The sequence below is a fragment of the Saccopteryx bilineata genome, chromosome 6 (genome assembly GCF_036850765.1).
Source record: "Saccopteryx bilineata isolate mSacBil1 chromosome 6, mSacBil1_pri_phased_curated, whole genome shotgun sequence".
In the NCBI taxonomy this organism is placed as follows: Eukaryota; Metazoa; Chordata; class Mammalia; order Chiroptera; family Emballonuridae; genus Saccopteryx; species Saccopteryx bilineata.
In genome coordinates this window covers 153,926,425-153,939,138 of record NC_089495.1, presented here as the reverse complement: position 1 = coordinate 153,939,138, position 12,714 = coordinate 153,926,425, and the positions used below count along the sequence as shown (strand labels likewise).

General features: G+C 35.7%; 1 protein-coding gene across 3 annotated transcripts in view; it reads left to right on the top strand.

Annotated features, from left to right (window-relative positions):
* BPTF (bromodomain PHD finger transcription factor) overlaps positions 1-12,714 on the top strand; it is a 182,298-nt gene that overhangs the window by 76,215 nt on the left and 93,369 nt on the right. For all 3 annotated transcript variants that reach the window (XM_066235079.1, XM_066235077.1, XM_066235078.1), the window contains exons 6-9: positions 1,362-1,550; positions 5,903-6,090; positions 9,030-9,385; positions 9,860-9,991. In XM_066235079.1, coding sequence (XP_066091176.1) covers positions 1,362-1,550; positions 5,903-6,090; positions 9,030-9,385; positions 9,860-9,991 — 865 coding nt within the window. The remainder of the gene's footprint in view (positions 1-1,361; positions 1,551-5,902; positions 6,091-9,029; positions 9,386-9,859; positions 9,992-12,714) is intronic.

Below are 12,714 nucleotides of genomic sequence, written 5' to 3'. Positions count from 1 at the left end.
AAATTAAAGCAAGATACATATGTCTATACATTCATATTTCTTGCCCGTTCTTACACAAAATTTAGCATACTGTAAGAACTGTTATGTACCTTTCTTTTTACATTTAATCTTGAGATCTTTCACATGCGGATGCAGTGATTTCTTTAGCTCTTGTTACAGTATATGGCATTTTATTGTGTGTATGGTCTTTATTCAGCCAGTACCCTATTGCTGGACAGTTTGTTTCTGGTCTTTTGCTATTATAAATAATGCTGCAAAGAATAAATAGCTCTGTAAATATGTAACTTAGTATTTTTGCCAGTGTATTTTGGAATAGGTTTCTGGACATGGGATTGCTAAAAAGGAAATGCACATATAATATTTCAGGATATTGTCAGTTTCCTTTTATCCACTGTGTCCATTTTGCATTCCCACATCAGTGTTAACCTGCTTCCTAGCCACCTGAGTGTATTGTGAGACTTGGGACTTTTGCCAGTCTGATAGTTGAGAGTACTTTTTCCATATTGTGTTAGTTTGCATTTCTTAGTTTCAGTTGTTGAGCATATTTTAATATATACAAAGGCCATTTTAATTTCTTTTGTGACTGTTCATAAAATTTCCCATTTTTCTATCAAGTTGTTGGGTTTTCTCAAAAATAATTTAGGTGCTTATTATATTAGAGGTAGCCTTTGTGATTCACTGTCAACCACTTTTTAATTTAGGTGATTGATTTAAAGGGTATTTTATTAGTGACAGTAAAGTGTAGAGGGAGACTTTAAATTTCTGAACTACTATGGGAAGACCTAGGTTTTCAGTTCATGGGTAGTGTTCGCTTTGATATAGTTTTAGGAACTATGCTTTTAGTGATACTATTAACTTGCTCTTAAAATTAACAGTCACTTAGGTATTACCTTCTAGTTAATTTTGAGTCAGAATTTAGGCAGAAACTTTACAGATAAAGAATTTTCTTTAAGTCTGTTTCTAATACTGTGAGTTCTTTTTGGAAAGTGAGTATATAAATATCAGATTCTGAGGGATTATCTCAACCAAATCACTTATGCAGTATCTGGTATGCCATAAGCTTTGTGAGATAGTTATATCACTTTATTATTCTTTAGCTCTGGGGTACCTGAAAAATTGTCTGCTTTGTACTGTAGACAAAGATTTAAAAGTTGGAGTTAACAGACTGGGAGACTTAAAAAGTAACTCAGGGTGTTGTTCATAAACTCCTTTTCATACATTACATTATTCATACATGAGCAGCTTTTCTTGTTAAAATCTAGCTTTGTAATGCAGTTCTAAAACAATAAAATGTCTTTTCTGACAATTAGTTATTTTTTATGTGATTTCCAATTTAAAAATCAGCTATTCTGTTTTTCTAGAAGAACCTAACAAGACATGTGACAGCAGTAACACTAGTGCTACCACTGCCTTCATGCAGCCTAGTCTGGAAAACAGTCACAGCAGCAGTGAACCCAATTCTTCCCAGAGTGAATCTGCTCAGGCAGCTGATGACCCTGAAAATGGAGAAAGAGAGTCTCATACACCTGTCTCTATTCAAGAAGAGATAGGTAAGAATACACTTCATACATTAAAGCAAGCTTTTTATTATATACTTTTTTAATTTTTAATTTTTTAAATGAAAGTTTGATGGGGTGGGAAGATTTAGATTTTCTTTTCTTTTTTTAAAATACATGTAGTGCTTCACTCATTGATTTTTGTTTTTAAAATAATATGAAAAGCGCACAGAGAAAACATCTTTTTTACACCCTTCTCCCCAAAGGTAACCCCCATCAACTATTTGGTGTGTAACATTTTTATCTTTCTCCATGCAGTTTCATTTATATATGTTTACAAAATTTTTTTGGTTTTGTTTTTTATTTAAACAGGATCATTTTGCATGTATTGTTCTGCATCTTGTTTTTATTCACTCAGTAATACATGTAATGGATCTTTTCATGTTATAAAATGAATTCATTCTTTTTTAACTGCTGTATGGTACTCCACGATATGGACAAACCATAATTCATTAACTATTTCTTTAATAATGGACATTTACAGTGTTAGCAGGTTTGTTTGTGTTGTTGTTTTTTTTACTACAAATGGTGCCTTTTAACATCTTCACCCTATGTCTTTGTGTACTTGTGCAGTTATGTTTTGCAGTATAGACATAGTAAGTGGAATTGCTAGGTCAAATGGTTAGGCACATTTTAAACTAGTGATGGCTATTGCTTCATTGTACATTAAAAGTGATACATATATTGCAAGTAATTTACATACATAAGTATTTCTTTATACTCTGATCTAAATTCAGCATGGTAAAGTATTTCATTTTAAAATTTGCAGCAGATCCCTGCTAACTAATGGTTGAATTTCTTTTCATGTGTTTGTTCAACTTTCTGTGTATTACTTCTTTATATCATTTGCTCATTTTTCCCTTTTTTAAGTTGATATTTTTTTCTTAATGAGTTTTAAGAATGCTTTATAAAGTATTAGGACTATTAATCTCTGATTTTACATTTATACTTGCTTATATAATCTTTGCTTGTTTTTAACTCTTTCTGTTATACAGAAATGTTTATATTTTTATGTAAATTTATTAAACTTTTTCTTTAGGGTTTTTCTGGATTTTGTGTCTTATTAAGGAAGACCATCCTATCCCAAAAATGTATATGTATTTTACAGTAATCTTGCATAATACTTCTATAACTTTTAAATTTTTCTGGAGTATAAATTTGTGTATGTTATGAGGTAGATCTGTTTTAATTAGGACTTTTTCAGATGCAAGTGACCAAATCAGCTTAAACTAACTTAAGTGAAAGGGTGAATTGAATTACTTATGTACTGGGGAAACCCAAGCTCTCGGCAGGCATAACTGGACCCTCGGGTATTAAAACTCTGTCTTCTTTCTTTTACTCTCACCTTTTTGATCTGCATATGTTTGTTTGTTAACTTCATTCTCTGCTAAGACAGACAGGCTTTTTCCAAGTGGCAGGGAAAATGGCATCAGCAGTTTGTATTCATATCTTTCCAAGATCTGTGAATTCATATCTTTCCAAGATCTGTGACCTAAAGGCAAGGCCTCTACTCCTGCTCCAAATCAAAAGCCCTTGAGGAAAGAATTTGAGTGGCCTATCTTGGACACATTGTTCCCACATCTGTGGCCAGGACAGGCAAGATATAATGATTGATGGCTCCAGCAAAGGTATATGAGTGGATTGGGATAGGAATGATTTCCAAAGAAAGAGGGATGCAGCAAAAGTAGAAAACAGTATGTAACCACAGTTCCAACCTTTGGTAGCTCTGTACAAACTTGTGTATTCAAACTCAAAAATGCTTCTGCTGAACATAATGCAAAATTGTCACTCACAATTGAAACTTGTTTTCAAAAACTTGTTTCCCAAAAGTACATCTGGAAATTGTATCTAGGATTTCCATTTCTGTGTTTATTATTTTTTATTAGGTCTGGATGTAGCTTACCTTGATCTCAAAATCCATGAGCCAAATTATGAATTTAATTACGTTTAACATTCATCTCGCTAGTAGAGGACATTCTTGATAAACGTTGCTGCCATCGGTTTTCTGGAGGATGGCTGTGGCTGAGAAGTGAGAAGCATATGGGAAGATCTTCCTTCTGGAGGCTGTTCTGCATTAGCAGCCTATGCTGGCGGGCTGTTGTTGGATGGGATGCTGAGGATTGCTGTAGGTTTGAACAATTTGAGGTTGGCAGGTTTGGAATTTTCTGGGGTAATGGCACTCCCTTACAGACCCCAGCTAATACCTGATGCATGGAAATGTGGTCCAGGGTCCCTGAAGGTAAACGTACTCTTCTATTCTCAGGTGAACAAAGTCTATCTAGGCTTCTGTCTCCTCACATCATTAAACAATGAAAGCCAGAGGCTGGGGTAAAGCAGCTCCCTTCTCTGCCTCCAGGCTCCATCTGGGTGATTCACTCCTTTATAGTATGGGTTTTGAGCGATGGATTTTAGGGGCCTCCACTCTCAGCCTGGTTTCCTTTCAAGTCTTACCCAGCAACGATGTTCCGCCTCTTTTCCCTTACTTGCACTAAACTTAGCAAGTGGCAAAAACGATTGACAACTTGACAATATTGGATTCTTGGCTCTAAATTGAAGAGCTTATTTTTAAAAGCTGTGCCATTCTCTTTCTGCTCTTTAGAATAGAAAGTCTTTATTGTAGGACTTGATTAAAAAATGGTCGCAAGATTTAGACATCATAATACAACATATTGGCATACACCTTCCCCATGGGTAGACTCATGGTCTGGAATCCAGGAGAAAATTGTTGATGGTAATCAGCTGCATTGCTACCACATATCAAAAGTTACTAATTTCCCAGCCTGGGATGGCAAAATACCAAGCACCACCATATCTTGATTTAGTCAGTGCCATATTTTGAGATCAAAATCTTAAAATACTCTGCTGGATTATTTAGAATTTATTGATGATAAGTGACTGAAATTCACCAGACTTACTTAAAACAAAAAGGCAATTTTATTGACTTATACAATTGGGAAGTCCAGAAGTAATGATGGCATGTCAGGTGCATTACTGGATGCAGTAATGACCTAAATGAGGTTATTCCTTGATCTTCCTCTCATGGTCATCACACCCCACCCCCAGGGTGGGCTTACTATCATTTCTTACTATTGGAGGTTTTCTCCATGTGGTGGGTAAAAGTAGCCAACCTTTAATTTATACAATTTATGCTCACTAATACCCTTTTCCACCTTCAGATTTTCTAAAGGAAGACTGTTTCTCCATTTCCAAATTTTCAAAGTTGGAATAGGATGCTGAAGGGCTTGGGCCATATAACCAGTTCTGGGAGAGTCACTATCCAACTACTGATGTGCTCAGTCTGGCTGTGCTGGATGGCGTTGCTGTTCCATAGGGCAAGACACTTCCTTGCAGTCCTGGCAGAATTATGTGGTCCTAGTGGGGGAAAGCATATCCCCAGAGGAAGGAAGGGGTGATGAATACATCAAATTAAGATGTTTACCAACTTGTTTTAACTTTTGTATTTTTCAAAATGGATAGCCAGTTTTCCCAATCCAGTTTCTTTTGCACTTAAAAGGCCATCTTTATATTATAAAGTATAGTAAGTTTCTCTTTTATTTTTCGTTTGTCAGTGCCATACTGGCTTAATTTTACAAAGCTTTAAATTAAAAAAGAAAAATGAGATATTGTTCAGCTTTAAATTAAAAAAGAAAAATGAGATATTGTTCAACTATCTGGCCAGTGTAAATTGGATAGGGGTGAATCCTTTCAAAATATATGGAAATAAGCAGAAATTGTTCCATGGCAGTTAAATCTGTTGCATTAAAAAATTAAGGTACTATGAAAATGTGAGACACCTTGATTATATTTAAAAAACTAATTTAGTTGATTTTCACATATATAATTATTTTTATATACAGATAATCTGGATACTTTAAGAAAAAATTCACTTGACATTCATATTTATAAGCTTTCAACCATTAGGTGTTTAAACGGAATTTCAATGGAAATCTTTTTTAAATTAATTATATCTTTTACTTTTTATGCAGAAATCCACATTTAGTACGTAAGAGAACATTTTATTAGTGTGCATTTTGATTTAATATGTTTGTTAACTTGTAAATTTGTAGCGGCCCTTCCTGTTTTCTGTCTGTGAGATGAGCTTTGAAACAGATAACCTGGCAAGTTTGAATTTTCTGTAAAATAATAATTAACTCACAGTCCAGTTCTGACATCTTTCTTTTAAGTAAAATGTGCAAGAAATAATACATTTGTTTTGGCTTTTCAAGGACTTTTTTGTTTACTTTCTGGATCTTCGATGTACATCAGTATATGAATTTGGGATAAAGTAGTATCATATATAATTTACTTACTATTAGAAATTATTTTTGTCTTTTTGTTGATAACAGGTGATTTCAAATCAGAAAAGTCTAATGGGGAAATAAGCGAGTCTCCTGGTGGTGGACGAGGAACGTCCGGGTCAACTCGGATTATCACCCGGTTACGGAATCCAGATAGCAAGCTGAGTCAGCTGAAGAGCCAGCAGGTGGCAGCCGCAGCCCACGAAGCAAATAAATTATTTAAGGAGGGCAAAGAGGTGTGTGCTTTCTGTTTAAAACAATAGTTTCTTGAAAGTAGAATAATTTTATTTACCACACCTTATAAATAAGGGCAGCAAGTTTATAGACCCTTCTTTTTTTTTTTTTATAATTTTATTTTTTTAATGGGGTGACATCAATAAATCAGGATACATATATTCAAAGATAACAAGTCCAGGTTATCTTGTCGTTCAATTATGTTGCATACCCACCACCCAAAGTCAGATTGTCCTCTGTCACCTTCTATCTTGTTTTCTTTGTGCCCCTCCCCACCCCCTATCCCTCTCCCATTCCCCCCTCCCCCCCGTAACCACCACACTCTTATCAATGTCTCTTAGTTTCACTATTATGTCCCACCTACGTATGGAATAATACAGTTCCTGTTTTTTTCTGATTTACTTATTTCGCTTCGTATCATGTTATCAAGATCCCACCATTTTGCTGTAAATGTTCCGATGTCATCATTTCTTATGGCTGAGTAGTATTCCATAGTGTATATGTGCCACATCTTCTTTATCCAGTCATCTATTGATGGGCTTTTTGGTTGTTTCCATGTCCTGGCCACTGTGAACAATGCTGCAATAAACATGGGGCTGCATGTGTCTTTACGTATCAATGTTTCTGAGTTTTGGGGATATATACCCAGTAGAGGGATTGCTGGGTCATAAGGTAGTTCTATTTGCAGTTTTTTGAGGAACCACCATACTTTCTTCCATAATGGTTGTACTACTTTACATTCCCACCAACAGTGTATGAGGGTTCCTTTTTCTCCACAGCCTCTCCAACATTTGCTATTACCTGTCTTGCTAATAACAGCTAATCGAACAGGTGTGAGGTGGTATCTCATTGCCGTTTTGATTTGCATTTCTCTAATAGCTAAAGAAGATGAGCATCTTTTCATATATCTGTTGGCCATTTGTATTTCTTCCTGGGAGAAGTTAGACCCTTCTTTTGAATTGTGTTTTCTCCACTTCCAGGAGTGTATTGGCTAACAAGAATTAAAGTATTAGGTTTGTGAGTATATTTGTGCACCCGAATTTCAGGCCATGCATAGAAATGCTGTAAATGGGTGGTATTCTTTCTTTATGGTTATTTTCATTGTATGTAATTCTAAAGAGATAGAGCCTTATTTTTTTCACATAGGGTAATGAGTAGTCTATTTATGGGCTTTATTAAGAAGTTGTAGATACTTCAATACTCAGATCTGGCTGGTATTATTTTAGATGAACCTGTCCCTAAAGAATAGGACTTCCCCTTGATGCAGAATACAGTGCACAGAAAGCACTGCATCCCAGCTCTGATTATGAGCTAAAAGATTAAAGCTAGGACTCAGCATTATTCTGGCTAGCCATAGTGACAGAATAATGGCTACAACTTTGTCTTCCTGTTAAGAATAATTTGCAGAGTAGATATGAGAGATATGTTCTTTTATTAACATCATAGGAATTGCTTTAAAGCAGTGACTTTCAAATTTCTTTTTTACTCTGACCTGCACTAAGACATTTTTCATAACAACCCCAGTACACACAAAATTTTCCTGAAATAGTATTTTACCTTCCTATGTGGGAAACACTGTTATTTTCTCTTCTATTATATTGTATTTCATTAAAAAAAAAAGGTGAATAAGACCCACTGTTGATTTCATAGTTCACTAAAGGACTGGGATCAACTCTTTTGAGAACACTATTTTAGATTATCCTCGGGCTCTTATACTAAAGCTGAAATTGATAAAAGAAGCAGGAAAAAAAATATTTTTAGGAATATATTTTTGTGCCCTGGCCTCTTGACTCAGTGGTAGAGCTTCAGCGCAGCATGTGGATGTCCCAGGTTTGATTCCCAGTCAGGACACACAGGAGAAGTGACCATCTGCTTCTCCTTCCCCTCCGCCTCCCTCTTCTCTCTTTTTCTCTCTCTCTTCTCTTCTCTTCTATGATCACAGCCATAGATCACTTCATTTGAGTGCATTGGCCCCAGGCACTGAGGATGGTTCTGTGGAGCCTCCACCTCAGGTGCTAAAAATAGTTCGGTTGTAAGCATGGTCTCAGATGGGCAGAGCATCTGCCCAAGATAGGGGTTACCAAGTGGATCCTAGTTGGGGTGCATGCAGTAATCTGTCCCTCTCTCTCCTCTCTGCTTGCTTGGAAAAGAAGAAGGAAAAGAAAAAAAATTTTTTTGGGGGGGAATAGTACATTTAATTTTCTCCTTTTTCCTTAACCTATGTATTGTAGGATGGAAATAATGATTGGTGAATGATTTACACATATAGTTTTGTGTGTATATTTGAGATACATAAAAGTACTTAATGTGTCTGACTTATAATAAGCACTTAATAGAGGTTAATTTTCTTTTTGCAGGTGTATCTTGGTTTTTAAATTATAAACAATTAGCTTTGTAAATTTTTTATTTATTGATTTTTAGAGAGTGGAGAGGGTGGGTTGGGGGAGAAGCAGGAAACATCAACTTATAGTAGTTGCTTCCTGTATGTGCCTTGACTTGGCAAGCCCAGGGTTTTGAACTGGCAACCTCAACATTCCAGTTTGATGCTTTATCCACTGCACCACCACAGGTCAGACATAAACAACTAGCTTTAGCTTTTAAACTTCAAAAATTCAGTCATGCCTGACCTGTGGTGGTGCAGTGGATAAAGCGCTGACCTGAAACGCTGAAGTCGCCAATTCAAAACCCTGCACTTGTCTGGTCAAGGCACATATGGGAATTGATGCTTCCTACTCCTCCCCCTTTTCTCTCTCTCTTTCTCTCTCTCTCTCTCTCACTCTGTCTCTCACTCTCCTCTCTAAAATGAATAAAAAAAAATAGAAAAATTTAGTCAGATGTATTGTAACTTATTTAGAATGATACATTACAAATTATTGAAAGGCAAGTAATTAAATTAGCATATTTGATACAAGAAATGGAATCTTTTTATTTTCTTGGGTAGGTGCTGGTAGTTAACTCTCAAGGAGAAATTTCACGGTTGAGCACCAAAAAGGAAGTGATCATGAAAGGAAATATCAACAATTATTTTAAGTTGGGTCAAGAAGGGAAGTATCGTGTCTACCACAATCAGTATTCCACCAATTCATTTGCTTTGAATAAGCACCAACACAGAGAAGACCATGATAAGAGAAGGCATCTTGCACACAAATTCTGTCTGACTCCAGCAGGAGAGTTCAAATGGAATGGTTCTGTCCATGGGTCCAAAGTTCTTACAATATCTACGCTGAGATTGACTATCACCCAACTGGAAAATAATATCCCGTCATCTTTTCTTCATCCCAATTGGGCTTCACACAGGTAAAGGAGACCAAGGTTCATTTACTGCTATGACGAGAGTAAATATTTACAAAATGATCGTTGCAGGTGGGTTCTTTATGCGGTCATTACTGATGAGTCGAATGAAGTATATTTAGTCTGCAAAACACTGAGGACATTAGGGATGTGAGTGTACTTCTAAGTTACTGAACCAACACTAACATTTGGGAGATTTTTGGAAAGCAGACTCTTGATCCATGTGATCAAGTGAAGACCAAACAAAGTAAGAACCCTGCAGAAGGTTTATGAAGTTGGAGGACTAAGTGACTTTTGAGATTCCTGCCAATGGTCAAAATTTATGATTCTATGAGGTAAAAAATTCCAGTAGCAATATATTTATACATTCTTAGCTTAGAAAGATATACCCTATAAGGCAGAGGCATCATAAATTACAACTCTTATGCTTGTAACTTAGGATCAGTGAAGTGAAATATTTTTTTTCCTTCTGAAATACAGGGCAAATTGGATCAAGGCAGTTCAGATGTGTAGCAAACCCAGAGAATTTGCACTGGCTTTAGCTATTTTGGAGTGTGCAGTTAAACCAGTTGTGATGCTACCAATATGGCGGGAATCTTTAGGACATACGAGGTGAGTGAATTCGTAGCCTTGTGAATGGTATATCAGACTCCTTTTTGGAACATTGGTCTATTGAAAATGAAAGTTAACGTATTTAAAAGGCTGTGTTAAAGACTTAATTATTATTGACCTTGTTTTCTTCCTGTATGACGTAAATGTGAGTGAACATTAGTTCTAATTTATGATATAGGATTGTAATGAATATCAAAGTAGTTCAAGTATATGAAAATTAGTATTTTTATCATAAAAAGCATCTTTATTGACTAGAAAGAACACTCATATTTTTTAATATTATAGAATGTTTCAGGTACTATGCTAGACATCTGCTTTATTTAGAGGTGAGTGACCAAAGGTCATGTAGTTCCTAAGTAGATAAATGTGCAGATGGTTAAAAAAAAAGATCAGTTTTTCAATTTTTGTCTTGAATCTATTTTGTAGCCCTAGGGACTTTCTTTAACTTTAGTTAGTCTTTTAGAAGTTACTACTACAGGCCCTAGCTGGGTAGCTCAGTTAGTTAGAGCATCATCCTAACACACCAAGGTTGAGGGTTCCATCCCTAGTTAGGGCACATTTCAAAATTCAACCAGTAAGTGCACAAATAAGTGGAATAACCAAAATTGATGTTCTCTTTTTCTCTCTCTCCCTCTAACCTCTCTTCACCCCTCTCTTCCTTCTTCTACCTGTTTCTTCTCTAAAAAATTAATTTTTAAAACTTTTAATTTAATAATTTTAGTGAGAGAGGAAAAAAGAGAGAGAGAGAGAGAGAGAGAGAGAGAAAGGACCATCAACCTGTTCCTGTATGTGCCCTAACTGGATATCGAATTGGCAACATTGCACTTTAGAACGTTGCTCTAACCCAGGGGTAGTCACCTTTTTATACCTACCACCCACTTTTGTATCTCTGTTAGTAGTAAAATTTTCTAACTGCCCACTGGTTCCACAGTAATGGTGATTTATAAAGTAGGGAAGTAACTTTACTTTATAAAATTTATAAAGCAGAGTTATAGCAAGTTAAAGTATATAATAATAATTACTTACCAAGTACTTTATGTCAGATTTTCGCTATTTGGCAGAGTAAATCCTTTATTTTTTTTATTTTTATTTTTTCAGAATAAATATAAAACAACTTACTATAGTTAAACCTATCTCTTTATTTATACTTCGGTTGCTCCACTTCCTCCCACCATGAAAGCTGGAATGCCCACTAGTGGGCGGTAGGGACCAGGTTGACTACCACTGCTCTAACCAATCAAGCTATTCAGCTATTCAATAAATAATAACAATTTATTATTTAAATAGATAATAATCAATTTAAAATAGTTATTAGTACAAAACTAATACAAGCTTATGATAAAAATATGAATTAGTATGGTGTGAAAAGTAAAAATCATTCTACCTACAGGGCTCAATCCAAGGTATATAACATTGTCATTTAAAAAATATGAATATAGCTTTGTATTGCTTTCAACATCTGTTTTATTATTTTTTTAAATAATTTTTTTAAGATAAATTTCTTTTTTTTTAGTGTTTATTTCATTGATTTTTAGAGAGAGAGGAAGGGAGGAGAGAAGGAGAGAGAGACAGGAACATTGTTCTGTTTCGGTATGTGCCCTGATCAGGGATCGAACCGGCAACCTCTGTGCTTCGAGACGATGCTCTAACCAAGCTATCAGGCCAGGGCTTAAATAAAATTTCGTTATTTAAGCAGTTATTCAAGCTACAGTTTGTTATTTAAGCTACAGTTATTCACCAGTAGCTTTTTAAAAAAAATTATTATTGATTGATTTTAGAGAGAGAGGAAGGGAGAGAAACATTGAATTGTTATTCCACTTAATTATGCATTCATCAATTGATTCTTGCATGTGCTCTGATCCAAGATCGAACCCTCAGCCTTGGTGTGTCAGGATCGAGCTCTGAGCTACCTGGCCAGTGCATGTGTTTTATTTTATAATGAAAAAATATTTTTTCCTTGTTTTTAGCAAGAGAGACAGAGAGAGAGAGACAGAGACAGATAGAGAAAGACAGGCAGTAAGGAGAGAGATGAAAAGCATCAGTTATTTGTTTCGGCTCCTTAGTTGTCCATTTATTGCTTTCTCATATGTGCCTTGACAAAGAGGCTCCAGCTGAGCTATTGACCCCTGGCTCAAACCAGTGACCCCATGCTCAAGCTGGTGAGCCTGCACTCAAGCTGGTGACCTTGGGGTTTCGATCCTGTATCCTCTGCGTCCCAATCCGATGCTCTGTCCACTGTGCCACCTCCTGATCAGGCTCTGCCACTAACCATTTTTCATCTGCTAAGGATTGCTCTCAGTTTTCTTTGGTGTTTTCCTCATATAAATCTTACGGATACATTTTTCTTCTTTCTTTTCTTTCTCCTATTTTGAATGTAACTCTGCCACCAGTAGAGGCTTCAGCAAATGGAATGGACTTAATTCTTCCTATGATAACAGAGACAGTGCTTAAGCTAAGTAGACATTGCTGATAAAAGAGCAACTAGAATAATGGTTACTGCAAGCATTTTAGAGAAAAATTTGGTCAAAACAAGGTTGAAAATGCGTTTCTACTTCTAACTAAACACCTTAGCAAAACCTTACATGTATATATGAAAACATGTAGACAAATAATTTTTTATAATGTTTTGTAGCTGTGAAACCTTGGTAACAACTCCTAAATGCCCATAAATCAGGCCTGTTTAAATTGTTAAATTGTAGTGTGGTTCCACAGCAGTGACAAAC